We start from the raw sequence: 24,681 nt of genomic DNA on the forward strand, positions 1-24,681 counted from the left end.
TATGCTGAGTTAAAAAAATCCTAAATGGTTTATGAAATCTCAAAATGACAGACAAGGACACAGAGGATTTCAGTGGTTAATGATGAGGAGATGGAAGTTAGGGAACATGGGTGTGGCTATGAAAAGACAACATGAGGTAACTTTGTCTTATAGAAATATTTTGTATCTTGACTATCTATATCAATATCCTGGTTGTGGTATTGTAATCTAGTTATATAATATGTTACCAGAGGGGAAAATTGAAAAGTATACATAAGATATCTATTATTTCTTATAATTGTATGTGAGTCTACAATTATCCCAAAATAAAAATTTTGTTACAATAAAAAAAATAATTTAATTAAATAAACTGTGGAACACATATAATGATGTATTTTGTACCTATAAAAAGAAATGAGGACTATCTACAATGGAAAGATCTAATAGACATAGTAAGTGAAATCAAGTGTGCTTTCATCCAAAAAAGGAGTAGGCTGTTCCAATTTCACACACACAGACACATGCATGTATACACACACACATACACATACACACAAACAATAGAAGGATAAAGCACCAATCTCAAACAAAAAAAGAAAACAGGGAGGAGAATTACCTACAAGGCAAAGAGATAAATATGTTGAATGGGACAATGAGACCTTCATTAATATGCACTTTATTTTATAGAATTGAATTTGACAGATTGCAAATATTTTACATTAAGTACAAAAGATTAAATTGAAAATAAAGCAATCCCTAAAATTTTAAAACTGAATGCAAAAAATTAACCTAAAATGAATATGTTCATGAGCGTGTGTGTGTGTATGTGTGTGTGTGTATGTATATATATATATATATATATATATATATATATATATCTTGAATATGTGTATGCAGTATTTGTCACCAGGTCTAGCACATAGTAAATCCTTAATGAATGAATGAACTTTAGTATTGCTCTTATGGAAAGCCAAGTTTTGTAATATCTGGAGTACTAGAATCAGAAGACTTGAGCCTGACTCCTTACTCATTCACTTGCTAGAAAAGGGAATGGCGGCTGCTAGCTTATATTTACTAAGAATTAGCTAATAAATTGATTGATTAATTGACACTCCCCTTTGTTATATTAATTCATGAAGCATTCATTAAGTGACTACTGTATGCTAAGATGCTATTCTAGATAGTGTGACTAAATGATTGAACCAACCACACAAAAATCCCTATTTTCATGGACTTATGTACTCCATAAATCTTCTAAGGTTGCATTACCAACCCTATTTTACAAATAATAAACGTGAGGTACAAATGGTTTTGTCAGAACAATTGGCAAGCCTATGAAATCCCTTCCCTATGGGCCTGAGACTGCATGCACATCCACAACCAGAGATACAAGGCTTCACAGAGCACTAACAAGAGTGACTTTGCCACAGTTAATTAAGTACCCTGCCCAAGAAACCTCTTTGTCCTATGAGTCTAAGACTACTGCATTGTCTGGTGACTGGGTTACACTAGCATGTTGTATCCTACTACTATAACTAGCAGTCTCGGAAGTATTCTTCCTCCTTACAACTTAGAGATTTCTTTCCTTAAATCTAAATGAATCAGGAGACTTGGCCAAGGTAAACCCTCAGCAAAGAACAGAGGGAGCCCCAGCAACACTAGATGTACCACCCAAATCAAAAATTGTATCACAAAGTCTCTAAAACTCAAATTGTCTTTAGGCTTGCCACCAACAAAAGAAGGCTAGGACCTGCATGTTAAACCTAAATGATGATTGATAAAACACAGGATTTAATAAAACTTTAAATCTCCTAACATAAAGTAATTGACCAAATACTCAGGATACAATGAAAAAATATTATATCCATCATAAAAATAATCAGGAAAGCCACTCACAACATGAATGAGAAAATACAGTCAATTGACACCAAAATCCTCACAAGAATTTTAAAGCATCCATAACCAAAATGCTTTCACATGCAATCACAAATTTTTTAACCAAAAGAAAAATTAGAACAGCTAGCAAAAAACAAAAGTTATGATGAAAACTTACTGCTTGTTTTCAATATTAGAGAAGAGATGATAGATGATAGAATCAGTGAATTTGAGGACAGAACAATAGAATTTACACAATCTGAACAGGGAGAAAGTAGAATAAAAATAAAATGAGCAATGCTTTGGGGAACTGTGTGACTATGGAAAAGATCAAACAATCATATCATCAGAGTCTTATGAAAAAAAATGTGTCTGAACAATTTTTCAAAGAAATGAAAGTTGAAATCTTTATAAATTTGTCCAAAGACATACAGACTCAAGAGGATGGAGCAAATCACAAATACAGTAAGTGCAAAGAAATATACATCATAATGACACTTACAAAAACAAAAGACAAAATCTTACAAATAGCCAGAAAGAGATGACATTACCTATAGAAGAAAACCAATTCAAATGACAGTGGATTTCTATCAAAAGCCATGAATGCCAGAAGCAAGCACCACATTTTTAAGTGCTGAAAAAAGGAAAAAAAAAACCTGTCTACTGTAAATTCTATATCCAGATAAAGTATATTTCAGGAGTACAAGAGAAACAAAGATATTCTCAGCAAAGAAAAACTAAAACAATATGTTGTTGGTAGAACTACCCTGAAATAATAGCTAAAGGGAGTTCTTCAAGCAGAAAGTAAATAATAGAATAGGGAATCATGGTGCATCAGGAAAAAAGAAAGAACAAGGGAAATACAAAAATATGGATATAAAATGAACTGTCCCTTTCATGAATTTTACAAATCATATTTGATTATTAAAATGAATATTACAAAATATTATCTTATACTTTTTTAAAAAAATATTTACTTTTTAGGTGTAGATGGACACAACACAATGCCTTTATTTTTTTTATGTGGTGCTGAGGATGGAACCCAGATCCTGCCCGTGCTAGGTGAGCACTCTACCGCTAAGCCACAATCCCAGCCCTTATGTCTTATACTCTTATAATGATATTTAAAGTTGTGAAAGTAAAAGAAACTAGATGGAAGGATATATCCATACTTCACCCCAAACAATAAAAAAGTGATACCAGTAAATCCTGAAAAGTCAAATGTGAATATTGTAATATTCAAAACTACATCTAAGAATATAATACAAAAATATACCAAAAACTACAAATAAATGAAGATGGGATTCTAAAAAAAATGTCCATGTAACCTGCAGGAAAGCAAGAAAAGACAAAGAGGGGACCAAGGAGCATAGAGAACAAACAAACAATAATATGGCAGACTTACACTCCAAAATATCAGTAATTATCTTACATATCAATCATCTAAGTAAACCAGTTGAAGGCAGTGATTAACATAATGGATAAAACCAAAGACTATTAAATTGCCTTCAACAATCATTTCTTGAATAGGTGGATGAATAATTTCTTAATAAATTAAAAAGAAGGAAATTATAAAAATATTATTGAGACTCTTCTGACCTAATTAGAAGGCAAATGAAGTTTTTCCAAATGATCAAGACCCCCAAATGCTTTTGCTATTAATCAGTTTTACAACCAGAAATCACTGATTTTTTTAAATTTTGTAATGCTAGCACTACATTGATAGGAAATGTTGCTGACAGTGGTAAAACAATAGTTAGTTATTGTCAAAAAATAAATTATACAATGTAAAAAAAGAATACTTAATTAAAATCAAGAATGGTTTATTGGGGCTGGGGATCTAGCTCAGTTGACAGAGTGCTTGCCTAGCATGCACAAGGCTCTGAATTCAATCTCCAGCACCACCAAAAAAAAAAAAGAAAAAAAAAGAAAAAAAGGTTTACCTTGGGGGGCTGGGGTTGTAGCTCAGTGGTGTAGAGTGCTTGACTAGCACATGTGAGGCACTAGGTTTGATCCTCAGCACAACATCAAAATAAATAAAATAAAGGTATTGTGTCCATATACAACTAAAAACATATTTAAAAAGAATGGTTTATCTTGGGAATGCATAGCATTTTCATTTTGGGTATTGATTTTTATGTTATCTAAAATTACAAAGGGAAAATTATATTAAAAATCCATAGATAATGGTAGAATGAAACAAAATTCAAAACCATTTCTGATTTTAAATATATTCATATTTATATTATAAAAAGGACTTTAAAAATACTCTGCAATATGTCTGTCTATTCAGGTGCCTTACATGAGTAGGGAATGAACAATAAGCAATGAATATTCAGAATAGAAAAAGAAGCAATCAGAAACAGTTCACAAAATTGGAAATGCAAATGGACAAACAAAAAATGTTGGGATATTTCCCTATCAAATATAAAAAGTAAAAACAAAATTCTCATAAAGTCCTCATAAATTAGTAATTTAATATTACAGAGGAAGGCATAAAATTAATAGACAATGGGAACATGCATTATTCATTTGTGGTTAGGCTTCTGGGACATGGGAATTCTATGCACTGTTGAAAATAAATGCAATTGTAATGGAAATTAGTAAAAAACTTCAGAAGTGTTATCTGCTAATATATCTCAAAAATCTTAAAATTGTATTTAGCTTGGAAATTAAACTTCTAGAAAATGTCCTGAGGAGACAGTGTTAATTTTCTGAAATGATTTATTTACTGTGATATTTATAATTCATAAGTGAAATATTAAAATAAATAAAGGTATCTGAAAAAAAACTTCATCTCAGATGCTTCTAGCTATTTATCCAAATATCATTGGTCACCTTCCTCCTTCGTAACAGAACAACAATTTCATGCTAAATAGCAGAATGACCAGCCTCAATAAGGAATTTTTAACTCTCTTCGTCAATCATGGTTATCCCATTCCTGTTGGACTGATACTCATTTCCCAGTCTTGGCTTCTAGCTAGGGATAGCTGTATCACCAAGGTCTGGACCATAAGATAAAATGGAAAATCAGAAAATAAAGGCAAGCTATTTTGACCCCCCATCCCTGCTTCCTGACTTTGATTATGGTGTGAAGATGTTATGCTTTGAGTTGTGGCAACCATGACGTCACAAACATAAGGACAAAACAGGAAGGTACCCAATATGAATGAAAAGACTGAATCCTTGATAACATGGTTGATCTGCCCAACAAACCAAAAGGGTGCCTGTCTCCAGACTACCTACATATGTGCTTATTGTAAGATTGTGTGAAGCTTTATGTCATATTTTTTCACTCTAAATATATTGATAAAAATATTGATAAAAAGTTTGTTTCTAATTTTTCTCATTAAGTTTATTTTTGAATAGCACATAAAATATAAACATTGTACATATTAATGGGGTAGCACACTATTGTCTGATACATTGTATACTGTTTAAATCCATTAAACATATGTATCTCCTCAAACATTTATCACTTCTTTATGATGAAAACATTCAAAATCCTTTATTCTAGCTTTTGAAGTGTACAATATATTATTATCTATAATCATTTACTGCACAATAGCACAGCAGAACTTCTTGCTCTTATCTAACTGTAACTTAGTAAACAACCATTGGTCAACCTCTCCGCTTCCCTCCCTTTTCCTATTTTCCCCAGTCTCTGGTAACCACCATTCTACTATCAGTTTCTAGGAGATCAAATTTTTTAGATAAAAAAATTTTCACATATGAGTGAGATCAAGTCGTAGTGTGTTTCTGTGCCTGACTTATTTCACATGAAACAATTATCTCCAGGTCCATCCATGTTGACACAAATGAAAGAATTTCATATATATATATATATATATATATATATATATATATATATATACATACATACTAGGGATTGAACTCAGGGGCACTCAAACACTGAGCTATATTCCTAGCCCTTTTTAAAATTTTATTTAGAGACAAGGTCTCACTGAGTTACTTAGGGCCTCATTAAGTTGCTGAGGCTGGCTTTGAACTTGTAATCCTCCTGCTTCAGCTTCTCAAGTTGCTGGGATTACAGGTGTGCACCACCATGCCTAGTTTCATTCTTTTTTATTGTCTAATAGTATTCTATTTTTTATATGTAGCACGTTTTCTTTATCTGGTCATCAGATGATGGACACTTAGGTTGTTTCCAATTTCTTGTCTATTGTGCCTAGTGCTACAGTAAACATTGAAATGCAGATGCCTTTTCACCATACTGATTTTATTTCTTTTGGATATATAGCCAGTAGTTGGATCATATGCTAGTTCTATTTTTCCATTTGTAAGAAATTTCAAACTGTACTAATATTTATTCCTAACAGCAGTTTGCAAGGTCCTCTTTTCTTCACATTATTGCCAGCACTTTCTATCTTGAGTCTTTTTTTTTGGGGGGGGGGGGTTACCAGGGATTGAACCCAAGGGCACTTAACTACTGGGTCACATCCCCAGCCTTATTTTGTATTTCATTTTAGAGACAGGAACTCGCTGAGTTGCTAAGTGCCTCGCTAAGTTGCTGAGGCTGGCTTTGAACTCATGATCCTCCTGCCTCAGCCTCCAGAGTTGAGGAATTACAACCGTGCACCACCATGCCCAGCTTCTTGAGTCATTTTGATAATAGCCATTCTTACTGAGATAGTGTATCTCACCATATTTTTGATTTACATTTCCCTAATGATTAGTGATGTTGAGCCTTTAAAAAAATTAGTTGTATATATGCACTCAATGCCTTTATTTGTTTTTATGTGGTCCTAGGATCAAACACAGTGCCTCACACTTGCAAGGCAAGTGCTCTATCACTGAGCTACAACTACAGCCCATGTTGAGCATTTTTATATATCTATTTTCCATTTGTAAGTCTTCTTTTGATAAATATATTATTTAAACTTAGAACACCCTATTTTGTTCATAGGCAAAATCATTTGCCCACAGCAAAGATGGGACTCAAGCTCAGGTGTATCTGGCTCCAAAGTTTATATTTTTATTTTTGCTGTACCATTGTGATTTTGTACAAGTCACACAACCTCTTTGAATGTTGGTGGTCTCTTCTATAAAATGGGGCTCATAATACCTTCTTGATAGGACTGTTGTAAAAGCAAATAAAGTAATGCACATGAGAGCTCCTTAGTACAAACTACTAGACAGGTAGAAGCTATTTATATATAAAGCTTTTAGTGGAGCATTTAAATTACAATTCATTCTTCTTCTATAGCTTTCTTCTGTTGCTGAAGTAAATGTCATAGAGGTGCTGAATCAAATGTACATTTCATGGTGGGCTTCTTTTCTAAGCACTTGGTAAGAGCAGTTTGACAGATATATTTTTTCCCTTAAAGAAGTTCAGCTTTGTAAATATGGATGGCTTTTAAATTAATGGTCATGTACATGACATCAAAATTTGTAAGGCTTTTTATCATGAGTTTTGAAGGTATTTGAAATAGATTTTTGTCAAGGCAAGCAGCTTCTTCCATTGAATCCATTCTAATATCCAGCACGTCCTAACTTCTGGTGGACTTTCCTTGGTCCTTGAATCCCTTTATTGACTATGGGGGCATCCACTGTGGGACACAATCTCATATGTAAAGAGAGGGAAGGAGGAAGAAAAGGAAAGTGGTGGAAATATCAAATTATTTTAACAAAATTACATTATATACATACATAAATGTACCAAAGAGAATTTCACCTTTACATATATGTAGAAAGTATCAAAAAAAATGAGTGAAAGGAAGTTTGTTAGAGCAGAGGAAATACAGTAGGGGTAGGGAGGAGAAGAAGGAAATATAGTACGGAATAGGGATTGAAATAAAAAAACCTTACATATATGATTTTGTAAAAATGAACCCAACTAATGTTTTTAACTGGAAATCTCTAATAATAAAAATAAATAAAATTAGAATTAATGTTTATACCCTTGATATACCTGAGCCTTATTCTCTTCATTTTTTTAAGTACAGAGGTAGGAAGAATGTGGGCTACATAATCACTTTATTTTCTTTCAGACACAGGATGATGCTACTCTCCTATTCAGAACCCTCCAAAGCGTTCTTAGTGCACTTAGGAAAAAAGATAATTTCTCATCATAGACTTCAGGTCCCCACATGTTTTTACTAATATGTCCCCCTCTCTCACTATATACAACTGTCCCTCTCACTCACCATACAATAGATGCATAAACCTTCTTCCCTGAACATACCCTGCTCATTTTCATCTTAGGACTACACTAGCCATATCCTCTTACCAGAAAGCATAGGCTTAGGGAGTCCTTCCCTGGCCACCTAGTCACTCAGTATTAAATCATCCTACTTTAATTAATTCTTGCCATAGATTCAGGTCTATATTCTTTATTTATCTATATATGTATCTCAATTTTATTTGTATCACTAATACAAATCCAAGGTTCATGAGAGAAAACACATTTGTCTATTGTGCATATCCATGGTGCCAACAACCATGTTTGCATAAAACAAAATGTGAGTCTAGAAAAACTGCTGTCTATTTTCTCCCAGTCTCTAGCTGAAGCCCAAATTTAATATCACCCCTAGTTCAGGGACCAACAAGAGACCTACAGTAGGAACAATTGAGCAACTCCATCCTTGCACTTATCATCTCTGCTTTGCTGGTCATTTTGTTATGATCTTACCTCTATTTGGAATGCTAGAGTTATTCTGGTTCCTCAATCCTGAATCCTCTTTTGTGTAGCCTTCTCAGTAACCCAGACCCTCTAGACAGAGGATACACTTTAGCCTTTGTGGTTCTTCTTTCTACTCCCATCCCCAAGACCTAATATCTGGCTCCTGAATACCAAGTAGGTAGTTCTTTCTTTAGTTGACAGATTTCTCTAATGCTTAACCATCCTCCTGATCCTCTGCATTCCATAATCTCATATTGAGATATACCTTGTTATCTCATGTAACCTGATCCTCTAGCTAACTTCCTGCTAAACAATGACTACTAATGCATACTCTCTGGATTCCATGTCTTATCTGCTGAACTGGATCAGTCATAGCTGGGAATGACTCTCCTAATCTTGGTCCCTCTAAGTTGAGAGACTGATTACTAAGATGTCAAAAAACAGTACACTAATTTGGAGGACTTACCTTGGAGAGCTCTTGTCCAGGACCACACTGTTGGCATGTGACGCACCGTCCCCATTGGTCCTGGTACTCATTTTCTTGGCAATCCATGGTAAGAAGGCTGTAGGTACAGAACACAAGAACTAGGAAGACAATGGGAAGGAATAGCAAGATAAGTTGTGGCTTCCATGATGCTTGACTTCTGGGTTATCTAATCTCATGTTCTTAGTTAGAGGGGCTAAGAAGGCCAGCACAAAACATCTAATGCTTATATAGCTCTAAATCTTCTAAATGCTTTATATGTAATAGTTCAATTCTTAAGTAATTGTATAAGAGATCATTATTTGCTCTATTTTTCAGATGAGGAAATTGAGGCACAGAGGCCAAAGAACTTTCCCAGAGTTTCACAGTTGTGATGTTACCAAGAACTGAACTGGTAAATAGAATAACACAAGTAGTTGGCTTATGTCTGGGCAGGGGGACATAAACACTGCAATCTCTGATGTGTGTTTTAATAGTATGGAAAGTATTTACATCTGTTATTATTATACTTTATTATTTAATCTGTACATTAATCCCTGTGAGTGAATCAGTATAAGGATTGTCATCTTTATTTTATGGATGGCAATCCTAAAACATGGTCCTCCTTTGCCAACAGTGTCTTCAGTACTTCTGAGGACCATTAGCTGCCATTGCTCCTGTCCTAGGTAGAAAGGGAGGGGAAGATGACCCATCATGCAAATATCCTTGTGCACTAAGGTGTAGAGAGAACAGAACATTATTTTAACAGAGATATGTTAGAAGAGAGATGGCCTGGGGCAATAGCACTTGAATTGTACTTATATTTGACATGTATGGATTTTAATCTTGTCTATAGGATAAGGATAACCCTTGTTTAACCAGGACTAAGAGGTTTCCCAAGACATGGGCTTTTTTAGCCCTAAAATGGAGATTCCCAAGCAAGGTGAAAAGGTCGATCAACATACTTGACTCTTTCATTTCGACCTATAATCTGAATGGATTATTTCATCTTTTCTGGCCTCAGTTACTTAATCTGAGTAAAAGGCACAGTATATTCCTTACCTCAATTAAATATCTCTTGAGGGGATTAAATGAGATCAGGTTCATCAAAATATCCTGAAGGCCTTAAAGAACTATACAAAATAAGACACAGTTAAGTATTCAGACAGGTAGTCTTCTACAAAGAGGAATTTTAATGAATGTGGCTAAAACTATTGATAAATGAGGCTTTTTCTTCTTAAAGTTCAAGGTGTTTTCAGGTCCCTTTGTGCACTCATTGAATACCATGGTGAATTTCAGGTGGTTTCTCAAATACTGAAAGTCCTGAATTTGTACTTCATCAGAAAAGACAGCACATGTGTACCTAAAAAAGGCCAACACTCCTCTAAGAGTCTTCAATGGAGAAGGAGTAAGACATCCTGACTAACATTTTTGCTTCAGTAAAACTTTTCTCTATGTGGAGTGGGCTATTCCCACTCTTTCATTTAGAGGGAATTGGCCTACAAAATCCAATCCATTTTTGCACAAGATATCCTCTCCTGTTTTTGTTTGATAACTTTGCCCATAGTGTTAGCCTCTGGAGGCACGCTCCCCTCTCCTTACTACCCACCTTTCTCATTGAGCACAAAAATCATCATTGGTCTCATATAGTCTTATGACAAGGTATTTCAGCACCATGGGAATAAAGCCATCATACTGGTCTGGAAATCTCTCCTGTATCCTTTTCTTGCCCAGAAAAACAGGAAAATATTGGCAGGAGCCCAAAAAACAACCCACTTTTTGAGATAAGCTCTCAAAACAGGCATCTGAAATCTTCATGGTAGCTGCTGCTGGCCTTGGAATGTCTGGGGCAAACTATTGGTTTGGTTTCAAGACACCTACCTACCTAATAAACATGAACCTTAACACAGCCCTATAACCCTGGTTTTGGGATTCTCCCTAGGCAAAGTGGGCCTATTGCCAAATCCCCAAAGGAATTAGGGAATAAATAAAAATATTTATTTTCCTCTCATTTTTGTCAAACATTTAATTCAAACCATATAAATTAATTTGTCTTGTATTAGAAGCTTAAGAAATTGCCTTTATTAAAGAGAATAAAATCACATGGATCTTGGACAATTCTGAAGAAGTTAGCATATGGGTAAAACTGCTTAATAAGGGTTAAATTTCACTATCCTGGAACAATGTGAGAATTTATATCAAGTTTTCTCCAGTGGTCGGCAGTATCTTGCAACAAATGTAACTGCCTTTTCATTTTAAGATAAAGAACAAAGAATAAATAGGTTTTGAAAAATCAGCTGCTCATGTATCTGTAGCTAGGTATTCTTCTAGAGTATCACCAAAGATGCAGCTAAATCCCACAAACTTCTAAGTTGGCACTGTAGACAGACCTATAAAATTCCCAGAGTAGAGACCATTTCATATCCAGTACCCGGAAGAGTGGTACCTCAACAGTCCTTATTATTTGTTAGCTTGTCAATGTGCTTTGTTTCTAGGACTATGGTAAAAGATGCACATGTGTTTAGTTACCTAGATTATTTTTCTCACAGATAATTTGAAAATTAATCATTTTCAAACAATGATTAATAATTCTATCAAAAGAAAAAAGCAAATATCTGAATTAGTGACATGCAGACTTGTGTTTGAATTCCAACTCTACAATTTAGTAGTCATGTGTCCTCAAAAAATGGTTCCTTCTTTCATGGAATCAGTTTCTTCATCTGTAAAAATGGCAATTTAAAATAATAGTTTCCACAAATAAAAAAAAAGCATTTTGAAAGGTAAAAAATAAAATAAAATAATACCTTCCTTATAGATTATTTTAGAGGATTAAATGCAATAATGCATGTTAAAGGACCTAGTATAGGGCTTGGCACTTATGAGACAATTGATAATTAGTAGGTTCTCTTCCAAATCTTCCCTGGTTTAGAGGGGTCCTTTTCCCCATCCCCTTCAGAAGGGTGGGGTTACACTATGAGCAATGTACACTGGCCTCTCTTCAGATTTGTAGGGAAGAAAAGGGAAAGGCGTCCATTTCTTTTACATTGACCCACCCCAGCACAAAGCACGAAGCTGGAGCACCAAGACCATGCCTAAGACACTAGTGTCATTATAGCATCTTCCTCCTTACTAACTGCTGCCATTAGTGACTTAAAGCTTAAGGACAAGATTCCCCATAATACCTTCAGTACCTAAGTCACTTTGACTAAAAGGAAAATTGTTCTCAGTATTTGCTGGATATTTTTGATCAAGATATTTTGTACAGGGTGAACTTGGTTGAAAAGAGTTTGAAAACCTTTCTGAGACAATTGCCTTTGAAATGAAAGTGCAAAAGAAATAAAATTTGATTTATAGATAAGTGAGGATGTCATTAGAGACTCTGTTGAACAGCAGATCATTTTCAACAGAACAATCCCTCCCACTTCTACAATCTGAGGCTCAAAAATTTTTTTCACTCCAACTCTGACATCTGATTTTGTTCTCCTTCTATTATTTCTATCACTACATTAGTGTGGGGCAGGGAAATAAGGTAAGGATCAGGCATCAATTTTCTCCTCCCTTTGAGTATGATACATTCTAGAGTTCTTCTGCGAAGACTTCCACTCACTTAACTGTACTGTTTGCAGGTTACATCTTGAAAAATTGCCTCTAACTTGCCAACAACTCAAGAAAAGAACAGGAAAGGAAATGATAATGAACAAAGCCCAGATAGTTGCAGTGGACAAAAGTCTATGGTTTATGACAGGAATTCCAACTCTATCCTCAACAGAAATTCCCCACTGAAGTTTGGGAAGCTCACTCAGTTTCTTCATCCATAAAATGGGGATATTTCTATCCTACCTGTATAATGTTTAAGAGTAGTTTGGACATCACGGATAATGTGGAAGTGCTGTAGAAACGTCATGTAGGTCACATACTGGGACTGTTTTTTATTAACATACCACATATATCCATAAATATGAAGCAAACGGATAAATTTTTACATATGCATATACTCGTGGAAACACTACACAGATAAAGATACAGAACCTTTTCATTATCTCAGCCAGCCACCCTCAAGCCCCTTTTCCAGTCAACCCTATCTCCAGGTAATTACTCCTCTGGGTTTCTGTCACTATGATTATTTTTACCTGACCTTGAACTCCATATAAATTAAATAATACAATATACACCCTTGTTTCTGGATTATAAAACTTTTCTAGTAAGAAACATTTAAAAATTCTGTAATTTTTAATTGTTTTCTTCTAAGAAAATGTAAGTGTAAATATTTATGACCTTGGATTAGGTAATAGTTTCTAGCTATAACACCAAAAGCACAAGAAAAAGAAGAAAAATTAATTTATGCTTAAATTTAGAATTCAAAAATTCAGAACTTTTCTGCTTCAAAGGACACTATAAAGATATTAGGAACGAGGAGGGAAGATGACATAATGAGTGGCTGGATTTGATTAGTTGACACTGTTTACATGTGTTGAAATATCACACTGAACATTATTAATATTTATAGTTAATGCATTATAATTAAAATACTAATAAAATGTTTAGAAAATTAAAAAGTGAAAAGAAATTAGAAGACAACTCACATAATGGGAAACAAAAATTTGCAAATCCTGTACCTGATAGGAGATTTGCAACTAGAATATACCAAGAACACTTACAACTAAAACAGACAACACAATTTAAAGTGGGTAAAGTATTGAAACAGATGTTAATCCAAGAAATATAAAAATGCCACTCAGCATATGAAAATATGCTCAGTATCATTAATAATAAGGGGAACACAAATTAAAACTGCAAGAGGGCCAGGGTTGTGACTCAGTGGTAGAGTGCTTGCCTCATACACATGAGGCCCTGGGTTCGATCCTCAGAACCACATAAAAATAAATAAATAAAGATTAAAAAATTAAAACTGTAAGAAAGTATCACTTTATGTGCACTATGCTGGCTATAAAAAGATTGGACAAAGAAGTGTTGTTGTCAAGGATGTAGAGAAATTGGAACCCTGATATAAGGCTTGTGAGATGTAACATGGTGATACCCCTTTAGAAAATGTATATTTTTTTCTTTCTCAAAGTGTTAAATATAGAGTTACTACATGACTCATCAATTCCATTCCTAAGTATAAACCCCAAAGAATTGAAAGCACATGTTAAATTCATATAGGAATATTCCTAGAAGCATTATTCATAATAGACAAAAGCAGACAAATCCCCAAATGTCAATTAAAATGATAAGCAGATAGACAAAACTTGGTCTATCCATGCAATGAAAAATTATTCAGCAAAAGTGAAAATCCACAAAGCCAGGCACAGTAGCTCATGCCTATAATCCCTGAGGCTCAGGAGGCTGAGGCAGGAAGATCAAAAATTCAAAGCCAGCCTCAGCAACTTAGTGAGGCCCTGTGTCAAATTCAAAACTAAAAAAAGGATGGGGATGTAGGTCAGTGGTTAAGCACCCCTGGGTTCATTCCCTGTACAACAAAACTAAACTAAACTAAACTAAACATAAAGTGCTTAATAGGTGCAATAATGTGGACGAACCTTGAAAACATTTTGCTAAGTGACAGAAGTCACACACAAAAGGGCAAATATTATATGATTTCATTTATATAAAAAGTTCAGAAAAGGCAATCCATAGAAAGGAAGTAGATTTAGTGTTTTCCAGGGATTAGAGGAAGGAAGGAATGAGTGATTAATGGATGTGAATTTCTTATGTAGTGATAAAATGACCTGGGATTAGAGAGGAGTAATGGTTGTATGATGGTTGTATGAATTACCAAAACTGAGTAAACTGAGTAAACTCTATACACTTAAAAAGGATAATTTTTTAATATGTGAATTATATCTCATTTTTTAGAAATGACGGTTCTTTCATTTTTTGTTTAATATTGTGAATTATCCTATACTTTTCCAATACACCTTGTCTAAGTTACCCCCAAAATATAAAAAAAGGAAAAGGAAAAAGAAAAAAATGAAAGCTGCAATGAATATTCTTTTATGTGCCTTTAAGTGTAATGTTTTGTTTAATCCAAACCTATCTGGTTAATTATATATATATATATATATATATATATATATATATATATATATATATATCAGGAGAGCTGACAAGTGGCCACATGACTAGTGTATCTTTATTTGGCCTTTGTCATGTGGATGCTGTCCCTGCCCATTACCTCTGTCCTGGTTCCCCAAAAGATAACCTAGAAGAGTAAGAATGTAGCAGACAGGAAAGAGGAGAAGCAATGAGGGCTGACATTAATGATAATCCCCACATTAGCTCATTGTGCCCTGAATAATTGCTTCTGGCCAAGTTTCTGCTGGATGTGAGGTGCTCAGGCGCTGGGGGTGCAGCTGCCTCTGGCCACAGCTTGCGGCTGCTGCTCTTCTCAACTTGCACACATGCCTATGGAGTGAAACATGCCCTCTCTATCTAGGATGGGTAGGCAGAACAGGATGACAAATCTAAATTAAGAACTCAGGACTTCAGGATATTTGCTTTGCCTGGACAGTGCAGAAGGTCTGGGATTAGAAAGGGTGAGGAAGACAGCAGCTGGTCCATGCCCTGCCCATTCCTCTCCTGTGAGCCCACTCACCCACCCACATGCACAGGACTGGCAAAATCAAGGCAGTTGCTCCACCTGGCCTTGAGGATACTCCTTTCTTGAAAATCAAATTTCTTATCAGTACAATGCCTTCATAATTTTCCGATGTTGGACCTATCAGCCAGATGTTGCTTTACCATTTATTGGTGGCTGTCAGCCTTCCCCTTTCTGGGTTGGCCAACAGTCACTCCTATCCCAACCTTCTCTTGTTCATAAGCTACTTCCAAACTACCAAACATCTTCTTCCAGCCCCATTGTTTGTGAATTTTATATTTCCTGTTTCAAGTCAGTATGGTGAATGGTCCCAGGCCCAGCTCTGCCATCAGGAGCATATGACTACCCAATGCCAGGTCTGAGGTTCCTGTTTGTAACATGAGGGAGCTTGCTTAGCCAATCTCTTAAACCAGTGGTGCTTGCTATTTGCTGTATCTTGGGAGCTCCAGAATATACTGATACTTGGGATTCAACCCTGAGAATCTGATGTGATTAGTCTGGAGTGTGACCTGAAGATCTGGAACTTATACAGCTCCCCAGGTGATTCCCATGTGTAGTTAAAGTTAAATCTATTATATTGATAAGGAGACTCTTTTGGGTCTGACCACGTCTGTTTTGTCTGAATATAAGGTGCAGTCATAAAAGGTTTACCCATTCCCCATATAACAGAAGGAATTTTATGGAGAAGTAACCTGTGTCATACCCATTTTTTTCGGGGGTCTAAAAAAATGAGAAAGGTAAAGGGGATTAAAGTGGTATGAATATTTTAAAATATGCTACATCATGTCATCTCCAACTTCTAATTCCATTAGCAACTCCTACTTCCACTCATGAAAGTCAAGTGCCCCCAATGAATGTTGAGGCCTTGGACAATTTGCCTACCTCAACTTCCTCAATTACTTCTTTGGCCCCTGCTCTCCTTACTTTCTTCACTGCAGGCATGCTGGCCACCTTCCTATTCTTCAAATTTGCTAGGAATGCTCTCACCTTAGGCCCGTCACACCTGCTCAAGCCAGGAATATCCTTGCCCATGACCAGTGCCTTAACCTCTTCAGTTCTTTGTCCTTGTAACATTATCTTGGTAAGGCCTTTCTGACCACTATTTTAAAATTGCAACTTCCTACCATACTACTTATCCCCTTTTCCTGTTTTATTATCCCCTATAGCACTTATGACCTTCTGGCCTGTCAAATATTTTGATTATTTTTATTGTCTGTGCTTTCCCTAACTAGAATGTAAACACCATGAGATGGGATGCCTGCCATGTTCACTACTTCATATTTGGTGATTAGAACAGTACATGGCATATAGAACACTAAATAAATACTGGTTTGATGAGCAAATGGTGGAAATCTACAGAATAAAGGTTACAATCTTCTGCCTGAGTGAAAGATTTCACAGTTCATGAGGGGTTTCATATTGATTTACTTAAAAGACCTTCACAATAACCCAAGGAGGAAACTAAGGATTATTATCACCAATTAACATACTTACAAAGAGAGAAAAAATGAGTTTCAGGGAAAAAGTATTAAGTTTATTTAGTTAGTAAGAAGTATTCAAAGATAATTTAGGGCCTATGAATGAGACATGCTTTCCAAGGTAGTATTGAACTAAAATAGGGAATAGAGATCTTCCCAGCCTTCACTGAAATTTAATTTTTCTTCAGTGATATTTTGTGTGGGCCAAAAAAATGCATTTTTGAATACTAATTTGATTGTGCTTTAAATAATGGTTTGACAGGATTACGATCCAAGCCTTAGATAAGAGGGCCAGGACAAAGGTGGTAGCAATAGAAATAGAGAGGAAGTGGCATTAGGAGATATAGACCTTACAAAGTGAGCACCAAGAAAAAGATATTAGCTAGAGAAATTTCTGGGAGTTGCTGGATGGGAAACCATAAGAATCCCAGGGTCATGAAGATTGTGGGGGACTTGCTTGGTAGGAAAAAAGGTAATACACTGTTTTTCAATCTTACTAAATATGAAGAGTTGGAGGGGACAGAAGAACATTGCAATGGTCATGTCCAGCAGGCAACTAAAGTATATAGAACATATATAGTTTGGAGTTACAGACAAGTCATGTGTATAAGACCAGAATAGTCATGCTTGCTCATGACTTCATATCAGAAATCAATTCTGTGAGACTTTTTAAAAAATACCAGTTCCCAAGACTTAATAAATCAAAACCTCTGGGGTTTAAGAACCATTGGCTTTGGGATTGGGATATAGCTCAGTTGGTAGAGTGCTTGCCTTGCATGCACAAAGCCCTAGGTTCAATCCCCAGCCACACACACATGCGCGCGCGCACACACACACACACACACACACCACTGGTCTAGGTAAATTGTGGCAGAGGATCAGGTGGGTAAAGAAGAATGCTAAGAACAAAACATTGAGTGACACCCATATTTGATTATAGAAGAGGAATAACAATTGGTAAACAAGTAGGGTAAGACAGGGAAGAAAGAACAGAAACGGGACAGGATAATAAAGATAGTAAATGACAAACTTTGAAGAAATTAGGGTAAGAAATAGTGTCAGCTGTTGTGAATATAAGGAGGTGGAGGAGTGTTCAGGACTGGGGATATGTTATTTTAAGTTTACTTCATGTGTGTGTGTGTGATGAAAGTAAATTGCATTTTTATGTTCAAGTATGCTAAAATATGTGCCTGGAATAGAAATAACTCAGAGGTGGTTATTACAGTTTTTAACAGATTTCACTCTCTATTTCCAAATGGCTGAAGAATTTTAACTGTTAGTGATAGTAACATCTGGTCCAGCTAAATCAGGATTAGCATAACAACAAGAGTAAATGAAGGGAGCTGGTGCAAAATTAAAGAAACCTCACCTGTTTGCTGTGTCTTTTATTCCAGTGTACAAAGTGAGAAGTAATGTCCCAGCTGGGGGAGAAAAGAAAAAAATAATCATATTAAAAGAAGTTGTCACAGTACAGAATGAATTAATAACCAATTGAACTGTCCATTTTCACTCACCAAAGGCAAACACTAACCATATGAGTCAAGTGCTTCTTTTTCAAAATACACACACACACACACACACACACACACACACACTGCAAAGAAAGCACAAACCTCAAAAGACAAATGGAGCTTAGCACTGTAAATTAAGTAAAAGTAAAAGCTAAAATATATAAATATTTGGTTAGAATCTGGCAATGAGTGAAAAAGACTTTTTAAAAGGAGAAAAAGAATTGTGCAACTGAAAATATAGACATAATTAACAAAACAAATGGGATGAAATTAAGACCAATAAACATTGAGCTGATTATAAGGAGAAATATCCTTTTAATGATTGTTGAGACAATCTTCCCTAGTGGGAGCAAAGACACCAAAAATACCCTGTATGATGTTCCAGGGAAAAATGAGATAATGTATGTGAGAGTACTCTGGAAACTCCTGATTGTGTTACACATGTGAGGAGTTGCTATGATTGTTGTTATTATCCCACCCAGAACTTGGGAGCAAAGGGCACTGGAGACAAGCCTCAGGCCAGACCAACATTTAGCCAAAACTCAAAGCCTCCACTTTGCTCTACTGTCACCCTAGCCAAAGTGAGTCACTTATTTGTGTACTGACCACCATAAGACACCATGAAATTATTGTATCATCAAAAATTAGTTACTCCACCAGCAGTACTGGGAGTGGAGATTCATTAACTTCCCAAGGAGGCTTTTGGCTGAGTTGTCCCAGCTGGGACTTGAATTCATTTCTTTGCAAAGCTGGGAACTGGACAAAATTCAGTCGAGTGTTCTAATTTCTGATTTCTATTAATTTTTTGGTCTTGCCCCACATTGTCTCCACCCTAATTTACCAAGCAATCTAGAATGATTGTATCTCTCTGAATATAGCAATAAAAACAATCCCTTTTTCCCCCTAACAATCCAAATTCATTTATTCCATACCTTCCTCATAGGCCATCCTAAAGAAGGAGGGTATTTGCATAAAACCCAGGGCAACAAACATCCTTATGGTAAGACATGGTGAATAAACCCATAGAATGAGACCTATTTGTACAGGATGTGATACTTCTGCCAAAATATTATTGCCCTTTAAAAAGAAGTCTAAGGAAGAAAGAAATATAACACAGTGAGTTTGAGAGGGTAAGGTGAAACTGAAAAGAAGAAACTTGTTGTTTCATATGTAAATACACATTCTCTGAAATAATTTCCAGCCTCTGACAATCTAGAGTCAAAGTGAGTTTAAAACTCATCTTAGTCCCAGCTGCTTGTCACCCAGTAAAGGAATCCCATCTATTTCTGCTTGAACTCCTTTAGTAACAGGCAGCTCAGTACTCACAAAACAGCACATTCTAATATATTTTTTCCTTCTCTTTGAAAACTGTTTAAACTTTTCAAACTATTAAACAATTAGAAATATAGAGTCACAGAATTCTAAAAGGATTCTTCAGTATAAACTAACTCAATTCCCTTATGGTCCAGATGGAGAAACTGAGGCTTAGAGAAGGAATAGAATTTTCCCAAAGTCACATAGTTGGTTAGTGGCAGAGTTGGGACTAAAATCCAAGTCTCCATGTTCAGGACCAGTGGCTTGTTTATTTCCCATACATAAAGAGAGAAATGGGCCTAGCTTCTGGATTGATTCCTCAGTGACCATGTTTCCAAGGCTTCAGTTTCTTGTCTTCACACCCACAACCTAACATTGGCTCATTTTACCCTAAACAGAACAAATCCAAAGGGTGGACTGGGTCAGGGAAAGGTGGCTCATGGAAGGGAAGCAGTGCTGCCCACTCTTTTGGCTCATCCACCATGGTGACTAACAACCTCCTGGAAGCAATGACATGTTACTGCTTAATTCCACCATATATTACATGGCAATTCTTTTATTTGTGAGAATGGTATGATGACTTTTGGGGATACTTGGGGGACATAATACCTGTTAACACTCCAGGATGGATTTCGAGTCACTCAAAACTCACTTGATAAGTGCCTTCTATGCTAGGAATTCTATTAGAACTTAGTACAGGAGGGAAAACCAGAGGTTTCCACCTGTAGCAAATCATGTCTGGTGGGGAAATTGAGAATATATACTGTTAACTCTAATCCAAGACAGATTATGGCCATCCTCATATCTCCCAGAAGCACAGAATAGTTACGGTCCTTTTATAGACTGATGGCAAGAATAACCTATATCCTTCCTGTTAAGCTCCCAAAGGGAAAATACATGGATTTTCAGAAAGAGAGCAAAAAAAATCATCTGCTTCAAAATTAAGCTTTAGCTCTGAAAAATAGCTCCAAAAGATGTCTCACCATCTTCAGAAGGCATTCAAGTGGAGCAGGTCAATAAGACATCGGAGGAGAGTCATGTGGCCAGTCACAGGCCTTTCCCCTAGGTCTAGGAACTTTGTTCCCTGAATGGTTTCAAGAGAACTTTCAAAGGAATGGCTAGCATAAGGTGATTGATTGGAGGATCTTACTTCCTCTTGCCTCCTTCTCTAGTGCCAGAGCTGATTTAATTGCTTAGCTATCACCATAAACCCAAATAGCTACTGAAAATCAAAAAAACAAACAAACAAAACTTGATGTTAAAAAAAAGTGATTCCAATCTTGGCTCAGACACACACTAACTATCTGGCAAGTTTCATTTCTCTACCTTCCCTAGTTGGGTTGAGGTGTCATTGGGATTATGGTTTAAAACATACATAATAATTTTTTTCTCACATTCACTCATCATGTTACTTTCGCAGTGTTCCACATCATTATGAAGGTGTTACCACCCCAATTTAAATAATTCAAAACCTCAGACACATATCTGATTTGACTCCATGTCATGTGAGAAATGGAAGCAATTTGAGTGTTTTGACCTAGGGAGAGAAAATGTAGGTAATCTGGCCTCTGCTCTTCAGATCTTTGAAGACCTCTCAAGGAAGATAAAGAGAAGACTGCTCTGGGTGGTCCCAGAGAGAATAATTAGGACATCTAGGGTCAAGTCATAGGTAAACCAAGTCCAGATTACCAAAAGGGAAAACCTTTAACAGTCAAGGCTTTCCTTGAATGGAATGGGTCTTTCAAAGAGCAGGGAAGAGAGCAGAATCCAAGAGATTCTGAATCTCACACTGTTCTTTTTTAAGCCCATATAATTTATCAACTTCAAATTTCTGAAGATTCAACTTATGTGATACCTTGATAAATGAACTGCCTCCTTTCCAGTCCCACAGCCACCACCTCAGCTCCAAGGCCTTGTTCCCTCTCTGTATATAGTTTATCCACCTCTTGATTTCTTCTATTCCAATATGGCTGACTTATGTTCATAAGATCATTCTTCCTATAGTACATATCTGTTTTTCTTTAGCTCAGAAACTCTTAATAGCTATCCACTGTCTGCCAAATCAAATTGAAACTGAAATATCCAAAGTCTTTTGTGGTTTACCACCAATATAACATGGCAACTTTAACTTCCACTTTTCTCCTCATTGTAAGTTAAAATCCATCTCAGCTGGTGTTCTTTTCACGTGCTCCAAGCTTCCCTGTCTTCAAGCAGTTGTTCCTGTTGTTTTCTTTGCTTAAACTGCCCTCTCTCCTATTCTCCACCTGTTGAAATCCTATCTGTACTCCACGGTCTAGCTTAAATAATAATAGTTAACATTTATTGAGTGCTTATTTTGGGCCAGCCACTGTGCTAAGCATGTGCAAGTATTTTACCATGGATTATCTCATTTAATCCTCACAACAACCCAATGAGGTAGGTGCTATTATTATCTCCACTTTAGCCTGGAGTTTACTAAAGCTCAGAGAGGGGGAAGTAATTCTGTTTGTTCAAGGGCACACCAGTTAATAAATGGTGGGGATGGAATCTGAATCCAAAGAGTTTGCCTCTGGAGTGCTGACAGGTGTTATTATTTCAAAAAACAATCCAAAAGGTTCTCAGATTTTTTTCTAACTCAAGTTGATAGGATCCTTACTTGAGAACCTCAGAGCACTTTACTCCTTAAAGATCTATCTTCTATTATATTTACTTGGGTTCTTGTACCCATGATGAGCCTGACAAGCCCTATTGGCCACAGCCTAGATTTTGCACTTCTCACTGTCTCAAACTTGATGGCCCAGAGTAAGTCCTTAATAAGGTTGTTAAGTTAAATTGAAGGAATATTGAAGTGAAGGAAGGGTCAGGAGAGTTATCTAGAGGAGATGTTCCACACATCTCTACCCCCGCTACCCTGTATGACATTGGCCAGTGCTACCAACACCTGTCCAAATCAGACCCTTCAGTCTATTTTCCCAGCCTGTTCTCTGGCGGGTCTCTTCTTGTCCCCCCAGTTCTCACAGCTGCCTGGGCTTTGGCCAGTGTTTGGGGTGAGGCAGGATCAAAATATCACTGCCCTGGGCTCAGCTTCCAGGAGTGAGGGATCAAGTGAAACCCAGGCGCGCGGGTGAGGGGGTGGACTGAAAGCCCCCATACAGAGCCAGCATGCTCTTTACACAAGCCCTGACTTGCCCAGGGACCACGTGGGTGGGCCAGCAGTTTAGCTTCCCTCAGGGATGCTGCACATATCTGATCCACCCCCTCCTCCCTTCTGCTAACTCCCAGCCTCCTCCTCTTCCTTATCTCCCAAGCCCAGATGCTCAAGGTGGTTTGACAAGTCCGGGCATGTTCCCAGTGGCCATCCAGGTCCAGTAAGAAGGCTCTTACAGCGGGGTATTCGCTAAGGCTGTAAGAATATCAGCCTAAGTTCCTGGCACTTCAGATAGTGTTCCCTGTACAAACGGATGAACTGGTAGAGAGCCAGGGGATGCCTTTCCAACCATTCTGACTTTGCAGCACACAAGCATGGAAATCCTGACCTCGTCCTGTACTTCCAAACCTAAATGCCACAGGTTTCGGCCGGCTTGCCACTCCAGGGTGTGCTCCCACACGTGCCCAGTAACGGATGGAAGGATGGATCTTGCAATCACAACAATGGAATTCCCAGACAAACGCACCTCAGCAGAGCAAACATCCCGCTCAGCCCCTGCCCCTCAGTCCCCAGCAAGCATATCGCACTCACAGTAGATGAAATCCGTTGCTATCAAAGCTCCGCTCCACTCATTTCATATCCACGTGTAGCAACAGCGGATCAAATCCACCCTCTATTCCTTTCATGCTAAGCCTACTTCCCCCGCCCCTGTGAGGTTTCCGGGGCAGCTATTGGATTATCTGATGTGTCTAGGCGTGGCTATGCAAAGAAACCCCGCCCCCGAAAAGGACACTGTGAGTCTGGGGGGTAAACAGTGACCGAGCCACTGATTGGGCTGGAGTTGCAAAGCTCCTGGGACTGAAGCGGGGGCGAGACGGCAGAGGGCCAGGGAGTTTGGTTCAGCCCAGTCTGTGGGAAAGGAGGGAGGGTCAAGTGGTTGGAGGCAGCTAAATGGAGCTCCGCTCTTCAAAGTTTTGTGCATGAGTTAGCAAGGCTGGAGATTGACAGGCAAACTTAGTGTTGCAAACGTAAGGATTTTTAGACACACGGAATAGCTACTTCCCAGCTCTGATCCTACCTTAAAAAAAAAATCGCTTCAGAAAACTTTGACTGGAGGAGGAGAAGTAACCTGAAGCTGGGGAAAGACCACTGAAAATTAAGGAAAACTGACTTCTGGACTTGGCTCTGACTTTCTGCACACCCTTCGCCTTTGTGGAGCCCTAGGTCTCCGTACAGGGAAGAGGGTTGACTACCTAGTCTCTAAGGGTCATTCTAATAATCACCCTTTGGGAGTTTATAAGTTTATGATTTCGCTGGCAGCAGTGGGGAAATCCTGGGACGTTGTCCCTGACCTTGAAGAACTTGAAGAGGGTTTAGACAGGACAGACTAGACACAAGAACAATAAGCAGTATAAAATGCATGAAGCTATGCTTTTGTGGGGATAGTGAGTAAATAGAAAATTTCTGTAGCTTCCTCTCAATTTTGTGTGAAACAAAAATTGCTTAAGAAAACTAAGTCTTTGAGACAAAATCAAAAAAGGGCTAAACTATGGGATACAGGGTAGAAGGGCACTGGGGTACAGGAAAAAGGAGAACTTAGAAAGGCTCTAAGCAACTTAGTGAGACCCTATCTCAAAATAAAAAGTAAAAAGGGCTAGGGATGATGCTCAATGGTTAATCACCTCTGGGTTCA

The 24,681-nt window shown here is 37.1% G+C and overlaps 1 protein-coding gene across 4 annotated transcripts in view; it reads right to left on the minus strand.

Annotated features, from left to right (window-relative positions):
• The window catches only part of Eda2r (ectodysplasin A2 receptor), a 34,378-nt gene extending 10,720 nt beyond the window's left edge, over positions 1 to 23,658 (minus strand). For all 4 annotated transcript variants that reach the window (XM_026411917.2, XM_026411916.2, XM_026411915.2 and 1 more), the window contains exons 1-3: positions 23,580 to 23,658; positions 18,406 to 18,457; positions 8,964 to 9,060 (exon numbers count right to left, since the gene is read on the minus strand). In XM_026411917.2, the coding sequence (XP_026267702.1) occupies positions 8,964 to 9,050 (87 nt within the window). In that variant the 5' untranslated portion in view covers positions 9,051 to 9,060; positions 18,406 to 18,457; positions 23,580 to 23,658. The remainder of the gene's footprint in view (positions 1 to 8,963; positions 9,061 to 18,405; positions 18,458 to 23,579) is intronic.
• Positions 23,659 to 24,681: the final 1,023 nt, after the last annotated feature.

This window comes from Urocitellus parryii, chromosome X, assembly GCF_045843805.1.
Source record: "Urocitellus parryii isolate mUroPar1 chromosome X, mUroPar1.hap1, whole genome shotgun sequence".
Taxonomy (NCBI): domain Eukaryota; kingdom Metazoa; phylum Chordata; class Mammalia; order Rodentia; family Sciuridae; genus Urocitellus; species Urocitellus parryii.